Source organism: Lontra canadensis, unplaced genomic scaffold (genome assembly GCF_010015895.1).
Source record: "Lontra canadensis isolate GAN:19392208 unplaced genomic scaffold, GSC_riverotter_1.0 scaffold144, whole genome shotgun sequence".
NCBI lineage: Eukaryota > Metazoa > Chordata > Mammalia > Carnivora > Mustelidae > Lontra > Lontra canadensis.
Genome location: NW_022631138.1, coordinates 2,499,786 through 2,519,863, shown reverse-complemented (window position 1 = coordinate 2,519,863; position 20,078 = coordinate 2,499,786). Strand labels below are relative to the sequence as shown.

At 44.3% G+C, this 20,078-nt stretch overlaps 1 protein-coding gene across 3 annotated transcripts in view; it reads right to left on the bottom strand.

Moving 5' to 3' along the window:
- The window catches only part of POLR1B (RNA polymerase I subunit B), a 28,839-nt gene extending 8,761 nt beyond the window's left edge, over positions 1-20,078 (bottom strand). The window contains exons 1-10 of one of the 3 annotated variants that reach the window (XM_032843815.1): positions 19,842-20,078; positions 15,238-15,405; positions 14,845-14,991; positions 13,394-13,526; positions 11,922-12,058; positions 10,819-11,042; positions 9,653-9,824; positions 6,637-6,808; positions 5,152-5,433; positions 4,125-4,258 (exon numbers count right to left, since the gene is read on the bottom strand). In XM_032843815.1, coding sequence (XP_032699706.1) covers positions 4,125-4,258; positions 5,152-5,433; positions 6,637-6,808; positions 9,653-9,824; positions 10,819-11,042; positions 11,922-12,058; positions 13,394-13,526; positions 14,845-14,991; positions 15,238-15,405; positions 19,842-20,036 — 1,764 coding nt within the window. In that variant the 5' untranslated portion in view covers positions 20,037-20,078. Of the gene's footprint in view, positions 1-4,124; positions 4,259-5,151; positions 5,434-6,636; positions 6,809-9,652; positions 9,825-10,818; positions 11,043-11,921; positions 12,059-13,393; positions 13,527-14,844; positions 14,992-15,237; positions 15,406-17,852; positions 18,066-19,225; positions 19,468-19,841 lie in introns of those variants that run through there. The other 2 variants (XM_032843817.1, XM_032843816.1) reach the window with 2 other exon arrangements.

Below are 20,078 nucleotides of genomic sequence, written 5' to 3'. Positions count from 1 at the left end.
TCCTGGGATCAAGCCCTGCATCAGGCTGCCTGCTCAGCGGGGAGCCTGCTTCTCCCTCTCCCACTCCCCTTGCTTGTGTTCCCTCTCTCGCTGTATCTCTTTCTGTCAAATAAATAAAATCTTTAAAACAAAACAAAACAAAACAAAACAAAAACCTATAAACTGTACTCAATGAAAAGGCCCTTCTACCTGGAATTTAAAAAACAACAAAACTTTCATTAATCATCTCCTGGGTAAATATGAACCCACATTACAGAAATGTGAAAAAATAATGAAACCTATATATCAGAACTTAAGGGCACTCACAGCTAACCAAGTCATCAAAAAAAAAACAGATGGGTTAAAGTCTTAATGCAAAAGCTAAAAAAAAAAAAAAAAAAGCCAACAGAGACACAAAAACACACAAACCCCCTACAAGTTAACAAAGATAGAACCTGAAATTAATGAGGCATAGTACTGAAAAAGGTTCAAAACAACAAATCAAAATTCTTGGTTCTTAAAAAGAAAAAAGAAAAAAAAACAAACCCTCACTTAACCTAAACAAGAAAAAAAGGGGACACAAACACACAAATGTGCTGAGTAGGAAATAACAACAGGAAAAAAACATTAAAACTAAATTTTAAAATCATGGGTATACTCTGCATACCTATAAGAAATCAAGATGAAATGGATAAAATGCAGTTTACCAAAACAGACTTCAAGAGTGGTAGAAAACCTTTTAAAAGATGATCAATTTCCATATTAGAAATAAAGGTATCCAGAAACTACCCCCAAAGAAAGCACTAGCCAGACAGTTTCAGAGAGGAATTCTAGCAGACTTAGACCCAGATAACCCAATGCTCCACAAACTATTCCAGGGCACTGAAAACAAAGGAAAACTTTCTAATTCTTTTTATAAAGCAGATACTCATGTCAATGAAGAAAAAAATCCACCAAGACCAAGTGAGATTTATTCCAGGAATTTAGGATTCATTATTCATCACTATGACTAGAGAATGATGATTATTAGGGAATAAATTAATATAATACACTCAATACACACCCAAGGGAAAATATTACAGATTTGTCCCCAAACAGACCCAAGAACGAAGCACGGAATTACCGTATGACCCAATGGTTCCGATGGGAGGCAGACACCCAAAAGTTCTAAAAGCAAGGATTTGAAAAGGTACTTGGACACCCAGGTTCATAGCAGCAGTATTCCCAACAGCCAAATGGTGGAAGCAACCCAAGCGTCCACCAATGAATGAATGGCTCAACAAAATGTGGTATATACAAAGGGATACTCTTCTGTCTAAAAAAGGAATGTGGGGGTGCCTGGGTGGCTCAGTCATTAAGCGTCTGCCTTTGGCTCAGGTCAAGATCCTAGGATCCTCGGATCGAGCCCCTCATCGGGTTCCCTTCTCATCGGGGAGCCTGCTTCTCCCTCTCCCACTCCCCTTGCTTGTGCTCCCTCTCTCACTGTGTCTCTCTCTATCAAATAAATAAATAAAATCTTAAAAAACAAAAAAAAAAGAAAAAAGAAAGGCTTAGAGAAGCTTCTACTTTAAAATAAAATAAAATAGGAATGTGATTCTGACCCATGCTACATGGATGAACTTGGAAAACATTATGCCGAATGCAATAAGCCAGACACAAAGGGACAAATATTGTATGATTCCACTGACATGAGGTACCTAGCAAAGTCAAAGTTCACGAAGCAAAGTGGAAGAACAGTCCCAAGAATTAGGGAAGGGGGAAATGGGGAGCTCCTGCGGAATGGGCAGGGTTTCAGTTTGGGATGACGAAAACCTTCCAGAGAGGGACAGGGTGATGGTTGCACAACAGTATGAATGTGCTTAATGGCACAGAACTTAAAATGGTTATAATGGTAAATTTTGTTATGTAAATTTATAAACAAAACCAAAGGACAGGGACTTCTGGAGAGGGTGGAAATGGATCCAATTTGAGCATCAAAATGAGCAGCAGCAATGGAATACTCATGAAATGAAACAAGCGTCTTATAAATCAATGCTGATGTGAATAAATAAACAAATGGAGAAGGGAAAACTCGACTTACAGAACAGCAACTCATAAATGCCGAAGGAACAATGGAGTTAGGAAACCATCTGGCAGCCATCACAGTAGTAACAAACTCAGCAAAGAATCCTCAATAGAAGAGTAGTTTTTTTGTTTTGTTTTGTTTTGTTTTTTAAGATTTTATTCACTCACTTGACAGAGAGACAGCGAGAGGGAACACAAGTAGGGGGAGAGGGAGAGGAAGAAGCAGCCCCCGCGGAGCAGGGAGCCCAATGTGGGGCTCGATCCCAGGACCCAGGGATCATAACCCAAGCCAAAGGCAGACACTTAACTGACTGAGCCACCCAGATGCCCCCAGAATAGTAATAATTCTGCAAAGAAGTCACCAGCTCGTGGGGGAAAATCTAATGAGGGCAAGGGCTTTCATGTAGCTTCTAAATCTCTCTCCACAAGTTACTAATTACACAGAAACTGGTAATAGTGCAGCAGGTCAACCTAGAGACTACAACCTGAGAGTGATCATAATTAACACAGCCAGCTTCGGGACAGGCCAGCCTCATGTGCCTCTTGAAAGGATATCCTGAATCACATCATCAGAAAGCTCCATGCTCACATAAATTAAAGAATATCGAATAACTGGCCTATAGTTTTTTTGTTTTTTTTTTTTTAAAGTTAAGACCTGAAAAGCTGAGGGACTGTTCCAGAGTAAAGGAGATGAAAGCAACATGGTAACTTTATGTAATACACGATGCTGCCCAGGGCCCAGCCCAGGATGGCAAAAACAACACCATAAAGGACAATGCCATAAAGGACCTGACTGAGACAACTGGTATCATCTGAGTTCCAGGGGCACATTCCACTACCCTGACGCTAAAAAGTGTACAGTGCGGTGCCTGGGTGGCTCAGTGGGCTAAGCGTCTGCCTTTGGCTCAGGTCATGATCTCAGGGTCCTGGGATTGAGCCCCGCGTTGGGTTCTCTGCTCAGTGCGGAGCCTGCTTCCCTCTCTCTGCCTGCCTCTCTGCCTCCTTGATCTCTCTGTCAAATAAATAAATAAATAAAATCTTTAAAAAAAAAATGCGTGCTATGATTACTAAGGAGAGAAACTCTTTGTTCTGAGGAAGAATGTTCAGCAGTCTTTGTGGAAAAGGCATCTTATCTGTCTACCCTCAAATGGTTCAGAAGAAAAAACTATGTACCTGTTTATAAAGAGCGTACAGATGGATAAACCACGTGGAACAAAATGTAACAATTGGTGGAACCGGGACCGGGTACATGGAAGCTCTTCTTGCTGTTCAAACATCTTTACGTTTACAATTACACCAAAGTAAAACGATTTTAAAAAGTAAAAAACCAAAACTAAACCGAATAGACCAGAGCACGAACTACAAGTCATCCTGTTGCCAAAGAACAATTCTTCAATGCTCGTCATCTCGTAACAACGCTCTCGTTAGGAACATTCCAAGTAAGTTAGTTAAAAGATGTCATTCTATTTGATTTTTTAAAAATATACTTTCAAGATCCAGAAGCCAACAGGACATGACTTGTATCTTGCCTATCCTTAATATTACTTGAAATACAAAGAAGCTATTTTGAGGCCCTCTACAGGCCACTAGTATTTATAAAACAAAAAAAGTTAAAATTTGTTAGAGTAGGGCCTCAAGGAAACTACCAAAAAAAAATGCTTTCAGGTCAAAGTATCTGTCACTGACCCCAACCTATGAGGCCAGCACAAGACAAGACTCTGTGACTACAGGGGATGTATGGGCACCTTTGCATCATGTTTTGTTTTTTTTTTTTTTTAAGATTTTTATTTATTTATTTGACAGAGAGAGAGAGAGATCACAAGTAGGCAGAGAGAGAGGGGAAACAGGCTCCCCACTGAGCAGAGAGCCCGATGCAGGACTCGATCCCAGGACCCTGAGATCATGACCGGAGCCTAAGGCAAAGGTTTAACCCACTGAGCCACCCAGGCATTTTAGGAATTAGCTTCGGATCTCCAGACCCTCTGACCACTCTGGACAATCCTGCGGCTACCTCAACAATGAGAAAAGGACTGACAATTGAAGATCAAGACACAGAATAATTCACCAAGAAGCAAGATCACCTTAAAATGTCGGAGCGAATCTGCAATGCCAGGAGCAAGTTCCTTAGCCACCCAGCCGAGCACGACGCCATCCAGCAGGACAGGGTAGCACTCGCTGTATGGTCGGTGTGGAGTTCCGTCAACTGGAGTGACCCCTGGTGAAACAAACACACAGAATGCTCACGTCGGAATGCTTTTTTCCTACAGCCAGAATTCCCTCCAGATGGGCTCAGCAACCGCTTCGTCATTTTAGACAGCTAGTTATCTTGTCTCTAAACCACATTTTTTGTATTGCTTTAGTGTTTCTAAGTCACTGCAGCAAGGACACACGAGCAGCTAGTGACTCTGTCTGAGGGGAGAGCAGCTGGGGGACAAGGGTGTATGTATACCTTCTATATTTTGATCTGAACCATGGAAACAGATGAACTTTTCCCCCAAAACCTAACTACATGTGACCCTCATTATTTGTGGATTCCACACTTGTGAATTTGCCTACTTGTTAAAATGTATTTGCTTTGTGGGCGTTCCAGGACATTCAGCCAAAGCAGAGAGAGCAGCCAGAAGATCCCCAGGAACAAAGACTATATCTCTGATGACATTGGGCTACAGACTAGATTACTCCTTTTCAACTGTCTTCCTGAAAAATGACACGGTTCCATACTTAGAGAGGCAGTGGTCAAGCCACCAGATGCACAGAGAGTGACCCAAAACGTTATTTCTGATATTCAATGCAGAATGCTGCTTTATTTCAAATACTTTGACATCTTTTTTTTGGTTGGGGGTTGGGGAGGTGTGTGTGTGTGTGTGTGTGTGTGTGTGTGTGTATCAGAACAAAACCATATTTAATTCCTCCTTCACTCATTTAAAACAAACAAAAATGTACCTGACCTACAGAAGATCCAAGAGATCAGACCAACTCCAGCACAGAAGAAGAAACAATTCTTACAGGAATTCTCTGCTCAGCCTCCAAAGAAGCAAACCTTAATAGTTTGCACTTGTTAAAACCCACATACCCAAACGAGACGGCTTCTGGCCACACCCCACATACCCAAGCTGCACAGCAGAGCGGGAACAGACGCCGTGTACACAAACTGCGTGACGACCTCGCACACAGCAGTCAAGTGGTTCATGAGGCCGCAGGGCTCCCCGTCTGGGGTGTGCACGGGACACAGGAAGCCCCAGGACTCCGGCAGCAGCCTGCGTACCGTGGTGGTCCTCATCTTGGCAAAATCGGCCCCTCTGTGCACACAGCGGAAGTGGGAGAGATAGCGTACGAAGTTCAGCTTGTCAGCCACAACACAAAGGCCAGAATCTTGCAGGAAGCCAAGACCTTCATAAAACAAAAATCATTCAGAAACAGGCTCAACTTAAAAACATAAGTCTCGGGGCACCTGGGTGGCTCGGTGGGTTAAAAAGCCTCTGCCTTCGCCTCAGGTCATGATCCCACGGTCCTGGGTTTGAACCCCGCATCAGGCTCTCTGCTCAGTGGGGAGCCTGCTTCCCTTCCTCTCTCTCTGCCTCTCTGCCTACTTGTGATCTCTGTCTGTCAAATAAACAAAAAAAATCTTAAAAAAATTAAAAAAAAATAAAAATAAAAACACAAGTGTCTTTTGATTTGAGGCTGAGGACAAGCACCTCAGGGCACGCTATAAATTACACAGTGAGTTATTATAACGTTTATTAGCTCTCCTGAGTGGGAAGAGTTTACAAAAAAAGGCAGTAAAACCCCCCAGACTTCCAAATTATATCAGTCTCCCGGTTCTCTCTCCTTTACGACTACCTCCTTAGGGGGAAATGTTAAATGAATATGAAACAGCAAGTTACTAAATGGGACCCATCATTGAGGCCGGGAGAATGTGTAAGAAGTTGTTATCCTTAAGAACAATCTGCACTGGGGGCACCTGGGTGGCTCAGCGGGTTAAAGCCTCTGCCTTCGGCTCAGGTCATGATCTCGGGGTCCTGGGATCGAGCCCCACATCAGGCTCTCTGCTCAGCAGGGACTCTGCTTCCCTCTCTCTCTCTCTGCCTGCCTCTCTGCCTGTCAAATAAATAAATAAATAAAATCTTCAAAAAAGAAAAAAAAAAAAACTGCATTAGTACCATCTGTTTGGAAAAAAAAAACAAAAACAAAAACATACACACACAAAAAAAAACCCCCAGCAGATTTCTGGGCTCTCAATGACCACATAAGTCTTCCAGGCCTTTCTAAAGCAGCTGGTTTAGGGACAGGAACACATCTACAACCCTCCCAGACTATCTGTCCTGGTGACTGCTCCTCACAGATCTACGCTATCTTTAGTATTCTGGAAAAAGCCACAGAGATGCAAGTGACAACGAGAAGTAGATTTAAGCTTCACGGATGCCTTGTCTCAAGTCCTTCAGACCGAAACACACTTGTCAAATTTACGACATGAAATCGGTCTTTACTGAAAGGGACAAGATCATTTTCAAAGAGAACCTCTCTTAGCAATATATAAATCTACACTGAGCAAACACAGTGCAACTAAAACAAAGCCAATCCGTTTAGTTTTACCTGTTTTAGAACGCAGATTTCCCGTAGCAAGAAGATACTCAAACGGCTTTGTAAGGTCTGTTCCCAGATTAAAAATCTTCATCAAATTTTCAGTGTTTATGGACACATTCGTCTTCTGAGCCCTCTTGTCTAGAGCTATTTTAATAGATACTAACCAAGATTCCATTTTTTCCTGAAATAAAATTTAAGCCATTACATTCAAATTATTCACGTTTTGTATTTACTCCCATGTAATCTGTACGTTTGCAACAAAGGCCCACTAATTTATACATTTGACATGGAAAATGTCTGGCCTATAAACCTGAAAACCATGCACTATTATAGGTCAGGCATTCTTTTTTTTTTTTTTTTTTTAAAGATTTTATATATTTATTTGACAGAGAGAGAAATCACAAGTAGGCAGAGAGGCAGGCAGAGAGAGACGGGGAAGCAGGCTCCCTGCTGAGCAGAGAGCCCGATACGGGGCTCGATCCCAGGACCCTGAGACCATGACCTGAGCTGAAGGCAGAGGCTTAACCTGCTAAGCCACCCAGGTGCCCCAAGTCAGGCATTCTTAAGATAGAATCTACAAACGCCTGTAGATGAGAGTTTCTCCACCTCAGCACTACTGACATTTTGGCTGGATAGTTCTTCATGGTGAGGGGCCCAGCATGCGTGTAGGATGTCCAGCAGCGTCCCTGGCCCTAACCCACTGGATGCCTGTAGCATCCCCCAAGCCGTGACAACCAAAACTGTCTCTGGGCACCGTAAAATGTCCCCTGGAGTGGGGAAAAACTGCTCCTAGTCAACACTCTCAACACTAGTGGTTTGCTCTGGTGTTAAGAGTGTTTTCATTAAGATGCTCTTATCAGGGGTGCCTGGGTGGCTCAGTCAAATAAATAAAATTTAAAAAAAAAAACCAAAACTTTAAAACAAAGAGAAAAAGATGCTCTTATCAGAGGCGCCTGGGTGACTCAGTCATTAAGTGTCTGCCTTCAGCTCAGGTCATGATCCCAGGGTCCTGGGATCGAGCCCTACATCGGGCTCCCCGCTCAGCAGGAAGCTTCCTTCTCCTCTCCCACTCCCGCTGTTTGTGTTCCCTCTCTCACTGTGTCTCTGTCAAATAAGTAAATAAAATATTTAAACAACCAAAAAAAAGGGCTTTTATCAAGCAGTCAGAACAGCTTCAACAGACAGAAACAGGCAACAAAAACAAAGCTTTGAGACCAAGGAGAAGTCTGTTGTCCTATCCATTAAAACAACTAAAAGGAGGTCAAAGTCTCCAAATGACACCCAAAATACAAGATGGCTGACAAACTAGTAGGGAAGACTGACTCTTTCTTCTCCCAGAAATCTGAAACACAATGGAAAATAAGACAGAAAAGAAAGAAAAGAGAAGAGAAAGTCATGCAAGCTGGGATCAAGAGACATGGGGAGCAGCTCTGTAACCCAAGACAGGAGGAGACTGGGGGAATGAGGAGCTAACCTCGTTCCCTAGTCACATGTTTGCCTCCTGTCACTTTGTCGTTAACTTGCTAAGTGAGCAAGCAGCATTTCTTAGGCACATACTGTATGCTGGCCCTTGGCATATTTACTTAAGCCTCACAACAAACTTTTCCTTAAGAAGCAGTGCATCACAGGACCACTTGGGCCAAATGTATTTCAGTATTAAGAATTTTCCAGACTCGGGGCACCTGGGTGGCTCAGTGGGTTAAGCCTCTGCCTTCGGCTCAGGTCATGATCTCAGGGTCCTGGGATCAAGCCCCACATTGGGTTCTCTGCTCAGCAGGGAGCCTCCTTCCCTTTCTCTGTGCCTGCCTCTCTGCCTACTTGTGATCTCTGTCAAATAAATAAATAAAATCTTAAAAAAAAAAAAATTTTTCCAGACTCTAGAAAGGTAGCAGGCGCACAAACCTAACACCTCTGATAAAGACTGAGGCATTGAATTGTAATCAAACACAGTTCTACAGTGAAACATACAAACTGTCACACTAAGTAGAATCAGTAAAAATTATAAACAGCCCCCCGCACTGCAGGTCAGTTTTTCCTGCCAAATTGCGTTCTTTTAGGTTCTCACACTTTTTGGACTGGGTGCGAGTCCCCAGGTGACCGGGGACTTATATGTAAAGGCTGCACACGACAGAGCAAGAGAAGCCAGAGAGGCCTCTCAGAAGCCTTCCTGGGAGGTTCACCAGCCTTTCCGCTGAAAGGTTGAGGCGTATGAGGCTGAGCAGACGGTGCCGAGGGCAGGGAAGGGAGATGTCACAGAAGGTGACGTGGCGTGGCGCCCACCTGATCTGTTCTCAAGTTCAGCAAGGGCAGCCTGGCACTCGCTCTCGCTCCCTCACGGTTGAGAAGCCCTCAGAACCAAGCACAGAAATGACAGACACTTCAATCTCTGCAGCAACACTCAGTGAAATGGCCAATGCAAGGCTGTGATTCAGGTTAGGTCACGGTCGTGTACCTTCCTGAAGATTCTTACTGTGTCCCACGTTCAGAGGTTTAGAAGCTTAAAACAAAACTGATGCAAAGGGAAATGACACACGGTTAGGCCAGTCACATGGGGTCATTAATGTTACAACCAAGATCTGCTGTTGTCTTCACTTAGCCACTAAAACATGAAGGACATTTTTTTTTTTTAAGATCTTATTTATTTATTTGACAGAGAGAGAGATCACAAGTAGGCAGAGAGGCAGGCAGAAAAGGCAGAGGAGAGCAGGGAAGCAGGCTCCCCGCTGAGCAGAGAGCCGGATGCGAGACTCGATCCCAGGACCCTGAGACCATGACCTGAGCCGAAGGCAAAGGCCTAACCCACTGAGCAACCCAGGCGCCCCATGAAGGACATTTCTGAATTTGGTATAAACTAAGATCTTTGATCAAGTCCCTTACTGCTCAGCAAACACACAAAAAGAAAAGGCGGACTATGTAAAACGCCCAAACTACAAATCATAACCACGCAGGAAACAATACTGCCGGAAACTGCCACACCATTCCACGAGAAGGGCAGCTGGCCGGGGCGAGAGCAGCAGGCGCTTACCTTCAGAAACATGAGGAAGAGCTGACCAGGCGTCAGGACTTCCTGATTCACTAAACTATCCGGATTGTCCTCCATGCACTCTCCTTTGGCTAATGCAAAGAGCTTCCGGGTCATGAGACAAAGCATATAAAACTTTTCCGTATTGGATTTCAGGTGGATACAGACGCACTGACTGTCAAAAGAGAAAGCAAAGCTTAAAAAACCGTTTTGTTGCTACTAGTCCTTGATGATCTACCGACCAAGGGGCCTGATTCCTCTTTACCTAGAAGAGCTTACTCATTTTCAAAACATTGCTTTTCATTGTCACTGGCAACATAAGCAAAAGGACAGCACATCATCACAAGGTCCAGAGCTGTGCTGGACAACATGGTGTGACAAGTACCATGTGGCCATTTACATTTAAATTAATTAAAATTATTTTTTAAACGATTTTATTTATTTATTTGACAGAGATCACAAGTAGGCAGAGAGGCAGGCAGAGAGAGAGGGGGAAGCAGACTCCCTCCGAGCAGAGAGCCCGATGCGGGGCTCGATCCCAGGACCCTGAGATCATGACCTGAGCCGAAGGCAGAGGCTTTAACCCACTGAGCCACCCCGGTGCCCCAAATTAATTAAAATTATTAAATAAACTTAAGAATTCAGTTTCTCAGTTGCACTGGCCATTCAAGGGCTCCTGATGGGTCTTATGGCTACATACTGGATGGTGCTAAGAACTAGAGAGTGGTTACAGAACCCAGAGTCCCTGCCTTGGGGAAAGAAAGGGACGTCCTGTCTACAACTTTCAAATGTTGCACAAAGAAACATGTTTGTCATGTGCAGAGAAATTACGAAAGCAAATGTAGTCAAAGTGATACCGACTAGCGAATGGAAGCGTCCACCATACTATTTTTGCAGCGATTCCAGAAGTCCGAAGTTATTTCAAAGGAAAAGTGTAAAAGTACAATAAAATAAAATGAAACTATCATAAAAGGAAAAGGTGAGGATGGCCATGGAAACACAGGGCTAGTCCCTACTTCCTTAGACCAGGATCCTACCCGCAGGTCCATTCTGAGTCCCAGATAACTTACCAGCACTAACTACAACCAATAAAAAGAACCACTGACATCTTCCGCCCCATGAAAAAAAAAAAAACAACAAAAACGCAGTTTAAGCAAAACCACACATACTTAAACAGAAACTCTGCAGCTTGTTCATTTGGACACCAGTCAGGAAGACTGAGCTTGACTCTGAAGCGTTCACCTAGATAGTTAAGAACCTGCTTTTGTGTGGAACAACCCTCTTCCATGACAATCCTTAACATCTGAGAAACGGAGTTCCTAAAGAAAGAGTCCTCCTCTTTGCCTTTCATGAGCTCCTGAAAAATCTGATAATCGGAAAAGCTGACAAGCGCCTAGAACAAAAAAACAAAAAAAGGTTTTCTTTTGAATTACTCATAATAATAAACCATTTTACCCGTTCGGTAAAAATTTTCTATTTTTCTAATATCCAAGAAAAATTAACACTCCACTATCGGTGAATCGAAATGAACTCTCCAAGATAAGATTTTAAGTTTGTTTTGGCGTTAAACAGAGATTGCTAAGACATTCTGCATCAGTGACGCAAAAGAATAAATGCCTACACATTGTGACTTGCTGAGATGCTGTTATTCTAGATACAGTAGGTAGGGCTCTCATTAGAGGCTATGATAAGACGGCAAGATGGCCCAAGTAAGCCTCGCCTTCTGGTATTCACAGCCTTATGCAGCCTCCTCCCAAACTAAGTCAGCACTGGCCCGTGTGACCAAGACAATACAGTGGAAAGGCAGATGTGTGACTCTCAAGGACAGGTCATAGAAGGAACTGCAGGTACAGCCTTGCTAACTCAAGCAGCCAGTCCAAAGGCCCATGTGGAGGAACTGGGACCTCCTACCAATAGCCCATAATGATGGGCCAGCCGTGAGCGACCACCCTGGACGTGGACCCTCTGGCCCTGGTCAAGACTTTTAAATGACCATAGCCCCTACTGACATCTCACTGCAACCTCCTGATATCCCAAGGCAGACGTGCCCCCCAGTCCCAGCCACTTCCAAGCTTCTGGCCACAGAAATAGTAAGAGGGAAATGTTTACGGGTGGTTTAAGCCACCAAATTTTGGGGAATTTGTTACGGAGCAGTGCACAGCTGGTACAGCATGAACACCGCTAAGGAGACCCTATTCATCCATTCTGCACAGAACGTGACCCCCCCACTGAAGGTCTTCATAGCAAAAGAAATATATTCATGAAGTCACACCTTAAGTGCAAATCCCAAAGGAAGAAAAAATAGTTCTTTCCGATAAATAAAGTTCAACATAACCGTGCCATTTTCCAAGTAGTGAAGGTTCATATTGACTGCAGAATGTTCCTCCCTCACACAGTGCATTGAGACTCCTATTGAAACAAAGCAAGAAGTCAAAAACTCAGTAATATCGTAACTGCTTCCGTCATTGTTTTTTCTTCTGAATAATGTTTACCCTCTTGAATAAAATTTTTTTAAAGATTTTATTTATTTATTTGACAGAGAGAAAGAGACCACAAGTAGGCAGAGCAGTGGGCAGAGAGAGGAGGGGAAGCAGTCTCCCCACTGAGCAGAGAGCCTGATGCGGGGATTGAATCCAGGACCCTGAGATCATGATCTGAGCCGAAGGCAGAGGCTTAACCCACTGAGCCACCCAGGCGCCCCTATTTACCCTCTTAAAAATAGAGCCAAATCACCAAGGCTAGCAAAGACTGGCAACCAAAAACGCCTCCAGACCTTGCCGAATGTCCGCTAGGGTGCAAAACCTCCCTGGTTGAAAACCTCTTAGTAACCGAAGCTATAGAAATTTAATCCAACTCCAAAGTTTCCTTCCAGAGCAGGGTCCGTGTCTTATAACACGTTATATCATTGGCACCCTGCGGAGCCTGATCACACAGCACTTTATATCCCTCAAACCCTGTGGAATCCAGTCAAGAGATGATGGCTTGATCAAAGAGTTCAAATGGAGAAAAGCAGAATTTTAGATTTTAAGTTTGTTTGCGTCAAACAAAGATCGCTGAGACATTCTGCATCAGTGATGCAAAAGGATAAATGACTAGACATTGTGACTTGCAGAGATGCTGTTATTCTAGATCCAGTATGTAGAGCTATCATTAGAGGCTGATTTTTAGCTCAATTATTAGAATAAATTATTTAACTGTAGGGCTGCCCAAGAATGTAAAATGTTTTCTTAGAAGCCAGGCCCGGTCACAGAGAGTGCTCAGAGTCCAGGTGGCTGTCTGCCAGGGACCCCAAGAGGAACGCCACGGCAGCCTGCACCAGGAGACTTCTGAGACCCATACCAACCTCTGATTAAGTCAGGCCAACCTCCATCTTCGTAAGCAATACCATAAATACATGTGCTCTTTCAATGTGAAAAAAAGGACACATAATAGAAAGTAGGGTTTTTCACTATAAATTCTTAGCACAGAAATGCATACTAGAAAAACAAAACTTCTCTGTCTTTTTTTTTTTTTAAAGATTTTATTTATTTAACAGAGAGAGAGATCACAAGTAGGCAGAGAGGCAGGTAGAGAGAGGAGGAAGCAGGCTCCCCGCCGAGCAGAGAACCTGATGTGGGGCTTGCTCCCAGGACCCCAAGATCATGACCCGAGCCGAAGGCAGAGGCCCAACCCACTGAGCCACGAAGGCGCCCCTGAAAAACAAAACTTTTCTAAAAGAACATTCCAAAAGTCACTACAACTTACCATACTGAGTATAGCCAGGCCCTCTGGTTTTCCATTTTGGTCTTATCATTGCAACGGGGAAATTCCTCCTAGGCATAATCAACATTCGGATGACTTTTTCAATGCCATTTATTATAAAATAGCCTCCCATTTCCTGCCGAAGAGATGAATTATAATTTGTTAAACAAAGATACATTAATCGTAATGGACACTGGGAAGTGTATGTGCTATAGTGAGAGCTGTGAGTTGTGTAAAACTGATGATTCACAGACCTGTAGCCCTGAAGCAAATAATACATTTTATGTTAATTAAAAAAAATAAGATACATTAATTGTAAACATGAAACTACCTGCCAGATATAGTGCCAGGTGCACACGGAGGCGAAAGGGTCTACAGGTCCCTAGGAAACTGTATGGAATCTGTCAGTGTGTGAACTAACAGTCTTCTCAAGTACATTAAAAAGGTTCTGGGGACCTGGGAGAAAAGTATGGAAGAAAATCAGGGTACTTTCTTCCACTAGACAGGCTTGACCTAACTTGCCCTTTTGTCCCCTAAAATGATTTGTCTTCACATGATATTTAAAAAACAAAACAAAAACAAAAAAACCTTACTGTAAAGAGATGAAAACAATAGCCATTTGCTTCCAGGCAAATAAGGTTTCCCAAATAAGTTAAAAAAAAACAAACTGTACAAAAACTCTGGAAACCAGAAATTCAGATTAGCTAAAGAGGAAACTATTTTTTCACAGTTCTAGTATCTCATTTCTGTAAAAACAAAACAAAACAAAACAAAAAACACAAAAAACTACTACAGTGGCAGTCCTACTCTGAAGCAGGTATAAGCATGCTAGGAGTTCTATGTAACCATCCCATTTAATCCTCATAATAACGAGTGGCACAGTTGTTATGCCCAGCAGAGGGAACGGACGCTCAGAAAGATGGAATGTGCCCAAACCCACATAAGTGGTAAGTGGAGCATCTGCATGTCAAACCCAGATCTGACACCATCACGCTCACCCCGCCACATTACATGTTACACAGTCTCCCCACTCCAGGCAGAGTCTGTGCTCCTGATCACTCCAACTCAATACTGCAAAGCCACCTAACGTGGCTGAAAGAGACGCCGAAGGGAAGGTAGGGGAAGCGTTTAATATGCTCACAGTCTTACTGCTGGCAAAGCAGAACATCTCTAAATGTGTATCCTATGGAAAATTGGGGAAAAGACGCTCAATTCTTCCCCCACAATAATAATGTTCTCTAACTGTATGGCCACTTCTCATACACTGTCTCTGAGCCTCATTCTGAGCCCAGCACAAGATGCACACCAGGGAGCCAGCCCCGTTTAACCTATCCAGAAGGGAGGCAGAGAAGGAAAACCTGACTCCCACTGATGAGTGTGGGATCTTCTTGCCCCCACCTCGGGGCCTCTCTAGCATCGCCCAGCCCTGCAGCATACCGGGCACCCGCAGTTACCTCTGCTTCCTCATGGTGCTCAATGAGGGCTTTGGGAGAAAGGCCGTGTAAGTTACAAAGCTTAGACTTCACCATGATGGGAACATAGCCAAGAAACTGTTTAATGATTCCTCTTGAGATTCCATTCACTGCCCAGCTGATATCAGCCTAAAGGGAAAGGAGAGAAAAAAAAAATACTTAAGAAAAAGAAACTACATGCATCTACAAGAACTCGTATTTTAAGAGAGTAAGGAAAGGCCGGAAAGTAAATGAGTGTATGCTTTCGATTTAGAAGATGGAATCTCTTGGACAACCGTGCTAAGAAAGCAGAATGCTGGTATATGCTTTATGAGGCGTCAGCTGTAGTCTCACAAACGCACCGTGTGAGGGTTGCATGCTGTCACTTGTACTGACCGTCAGCTTGCCCCGGTAGGTGCTCCTCCGGCCCCGGCATTCGGCTGGATAAATGTTGAGCTCTTTGCAGATGTTCCCTTTCGGAACCATGGGCGGGCTGATGACAGCGTCCACAATAGTAAGGGAGATGCGCTCATCTTTGAAAGCGAATTCAAAGGGAGGGATAGCCTGAAATATAATCCATACTATTAACTGCTTGCATTTCTCCAAGACCCTCTTTCTCTAGGGTTCTTTCAAACCCCACACGTTCTACAAGCACTGATGCCTACCATGTAGCAGGTGACCTATCTAGGAAGACGGTTAAAGTTACATCCATTCTACTCACACCCCAATCCCTAAAACGGTAACGTACTACTTCAGATCATGACAGTCTACTACAAGTCAGATTCGTAGCAGGCTTGAGGGACAGTTATGTACAGAACAAAGCTGTTCTCTGAACCAATTGTCTGCCTTCTCTGTTATACTTGGTGTCTGCTAAGTATGTAGCCACACAAATGGGACTGCACCTAACAGGCAAGGATATGGAAACACCTGCTGATTTAGGACCGGACACTCTAATGCCCTTCTTCGATATCTGTACATTTCATTCCACGGTGGCCTCGTTCTGAAGCCAGAGCCACAGGTTGGGGCCGTGGTTCTTCCTCTGCCACAACAGCTGCTTCTTTGCACCGCTCCTGGGGGAAGTTCTGCTCTTCTGAGGAAAGGGCATCATTGAGCTACCCTACAATCAACTATGAACAACCCCCTAGCCTTAGCGTTAGAACAAGAATGCCGAAAGTGGGGCCAAGAAAATAAAGATTCTCCTCCTCATGTCAGTTCAGTTGCCCTTTTCTAAATTTTACAATTTTATCTAAAGCTGGCATTGTTTTAGAATTTAATATTTTATTCTAAAATGAAATTTTAATCTGTCCTGTCTAAGGATTAAAATTAAGCATTAATTTTTAAAAGGGGGAAGATTCAGTTTTTCAAGCCATAGTTGCACTATCTATATCTCAATACGATCTCTTTACTTGAGATAGTTATGGTCTATAAAGTTGACAAACACTGGATTAGTGAATACTGAACCACCATTCTGAGGGGAAAGACAAAATTAGGTTCCTGTGGGTCCCCGATCACATTTCGTCAACTGATCAATATATAACCTTGTTTTAAGGATACCTTATTTAATATATACGTTGATCCATTAACACTGAACCCACAGCCAACAGCATTAACTCATGACTGAACAAAGGTTATCTAACACAGATTTTCTCCTAAGAGGTACGTCACAGCCTTTCTGCACTTGGAACATTAGATAGCACTGTGCTTGAGGACCATCTTAAACAGTGAAATCACCAATAAAAAGCACCAGAATGAGAAAAACTGGACAGAGTTCGAGAAGAATACAAGAGCTTGAAACAAGAAAGCGGAGCATCACCATCTTGGGCCTCAGTTGGGATGATGGCCGTTGGGCAATTCAAATTTTTCACCACTCTGCACGTGGTGAATATTTTAAGAGTTTATTTATTTATTTGACAGAGAGAGATCACAAGTAGGCAGAGAGGGGGAAGCAGGCCCCCTGCTGAGCAGAGAGCCCAAAGCAGGGCTTTATCCCAGGACCCTGAGATTATGACCTGAGCGAAAGGCAGAGGCTTAACCTACACTGAGTCACTCAGGTGCCCCTGCACATGGTGAATATTGACTTGGGGGGTTACAAATAAATTTTAGTGAGTAGGCAATTAATAAATACGAATTCTTGAAAAATGAGAATCGACAGTATTCTGAAAAGATGACTGTGATGTATTAATTTGGACTCACAGAATGAAGGAATCCATCCCCCCGCATCCCCAAATTGGGCAAAACTCTAAACAAAAATATGACAAAGGCTATTCTTCCCTGGACTCTGTTAGTCATTTACTTTACTGTGTTCTCTGCAACAACATTTTCTCCTAGTCTCACGGTGCAGCATCATTATCTGGGCAGGCTACATTTTCTACATGTACTTTTATTTTTTTTTTTTTTAATTTTTTTTTTTTAATTTATTTGACAGAGATCACAAGTAGGCAGAGAGGGAGGCAGGGAGAGAGAGAGAGGAAGAAGCAGGCTCCCCACTGAGCAGAGAGCCCAATGCGGGGCTCGATCCCAGGACCCTGGGATCATGACCTGAGCCGAAGGCAGAGGCTTTAACCTACTGAGCCACCCAGGCACCCCTCTACATATACTTTTAATTAAAACAACATATTGCGAGACATCGAATACAGAAGCAGAAATGGGAATCCAGCTGTCTTCTAATAAGCCAGACATTTAAAAAATGTGCAAAAATATCATTTACCTTTAATTTTTTTTGCTTTAGAAAAAAAGTTTTTTTAAACCATAGCACTAAGTTTTATCAGGGATTTCATTAAAGTTAAATCTCTAGAAATAGGGGAGTCCCTTAGGGGGCACAAAGCTGATGGAGCCTCCTCAGATTTCATAAAGAACCACCAGCTTGGGCTCTTCAGTGGGATTGCTGCCTCGTTCCAGGTATAGATTATTAAAAGGATACCGCTTTGGCCCCATGGTCTGGTAGGTGGCATAAGTTTCCCCACCCCAAAACATGAACACCATGAAGATCACGAAGCCCAAGAGGTGCTTACACATGAGATTTCAGGAAACAGGCATAGGGGATGTGTCCACAAGGCTCCCGATGTACATGTCAAGGTTCCAGTACATCGGTTCATCCCAGTTCAACCTCAGGCCTGGGCAGTCCCAGTCATACCATGGATCCCTCTCCTGTCAAGAGTGGTCAGGGAGCTTTGGGTAGTCGCTGCACCCCATGTTGTCTGTCATCTGAGTATGGCTGGTAGTCTTCCACCCCCATATTATACTTCTTGGCAGCAGTGGCCGGTTCTTCTGGGGTCTTGGGATAGGGCCCCTGGGATATGGCCCCAAGAGCACATCCTTGGTAATGTGGGAGGCTGTCTGTGTACCCAACAGCACCATGGTCCCAGCTGCCCTTTGCAGCCATCAGACTCCCAGGACCTACACCTTGGTAACCACCACCTTCATCCTTCCCCAAAATATTTTTATTAAAAATGTTAGTATCTAATTGGTTTATCTTTTAAATGAATTAGTGTTCTAAAAACTTCTCAACTTCAATTTCTAATAGAGTAAATACTGATAAACAAAAGCTCTTTACGATCCCTCAAGAATTTTGAGCGGGAGGTTGTTCTGGGACCAAAAAGTTTGAGAACCACCAGTCTATCTATGACTCCTCCTAAAAAGTCTTGTGTATGCGTGCATTTTTATTTTAGAGCAAGTCTTCCTTGATCATCTGAATCCCAGACTCTTTTTTTCACTGTTTCAATAAACCCCAATGCTCAATAACCTTTAACTAGATATGGTTTTTCTCAGAGATACGACACAAATATTTCTCATCAGCCTTATCTGTTGCCAAAAGGTGAAGGAGTATTAATTAATCTTCAAAAAAACTTCAATGCTCATGTATTATTTGGAGAGTTCAAGTATCAGAAACTGGCTAATCTACTACCCCTATTTCTCAGGACACAAATCCTACCCAACAAACCCACACAGTAATGTCCCCTGAGTTGTGCTCTTCCGCTTCCCCTGAGGGAGTGCACTTTCCTCCCCCCTTCAATTCACCTGACCCTGCCTTGTCTCAAAGCACCTGGGATTAGCCTTGCCTCCTATGTGCTCCAGTTCTCCAGAGTACTGGCACTGACTGCTTCCATGTGTCCCTCTCCTCCACTCCACTCGCAAAACGTGATACCAAGGCCTCAAAAGCAAGAACTGTGTCTCACACAGGACTGCCTCCTCCTCACCCTCAGAGCCTAGCACCTGGAGACAGTGGCTATGCTGACTAAAGGAGACTCGACCACCACCACCACCCCGCCCACCTTCACTTGAACTCTCCTACCTTATCCTTTAGATCAATCACTTAACGCTGAGCAAGTATTACGGATACCCAATCTGGCTTCTATGCCTCATCTGTATCTTCCTCAACACCCACCTAATTCAGAACAGGTGTCCAGCAGTTTCTCCCTTTAAAGCTGTGAGCGAAGAAAACCGTGGAAGGACGACCTCCCACAGTACAGTCTTTGGGCAAATGGGCTCAGAACCTTTTCAGGGAAGTTTCCCGGAGAAGTGAAACTCCCAGTGATATGAAAGCGCGTGCGTTGTGCATGGCTGTCACCGCACGCTGGACCTGTCCTACAAAACACTACGGGTTCCGGTCACAAAGAAATCCAGCAGTGACAAACACATCTAGTATTCCCCTAGTCAAGTTGACTACAATTGCCAGGCCCCGCGCGGGGTCCGGCGCGATCGAGGGGTACAACTATTTGGTATTATATCGGGACCTCCAAGCCATCTATCTAGGACCCCTACCCGAGGCCAGTGCCCCACTCCACCCAGGCCCCACTCCCCTTCCCCCCCACACTCCCGCCTCCTGGATCTCCCATTACCCCAGAGCCACACACGCACCCTGCCACCCGCCTCCCTCCTCCAGCCCCGCGGGGCCCCTCTCCTCTGCCCGCCTCGAGCTTCGCCCAGTCACGGGACGCACAGGGGCAAGCGGCGCCAGGCAACGCAGAGCGGACAGGAGCCGGGGAGGACACCGGGCTCACCTGCACCGCGTGGCTGAGCCCCTCGCGCACAGCGTAGTTGAAGGACTCAACATGCGCCCGCGTCAGTTCCTGCAACGCTGGCTTTTGCTGCTCCCGCGGGATCCCATAAGACGGGTCAGTTAAGTGCTTTAGGCTAGGCCCGCTGGGCAGATTCTGCCACCGGCCGGCTGGATCCATGCGTCCGCCTGGATCCATGCGTCCGCCTGCACACCCACAGCCAGAGACCGCTCTGCGCGC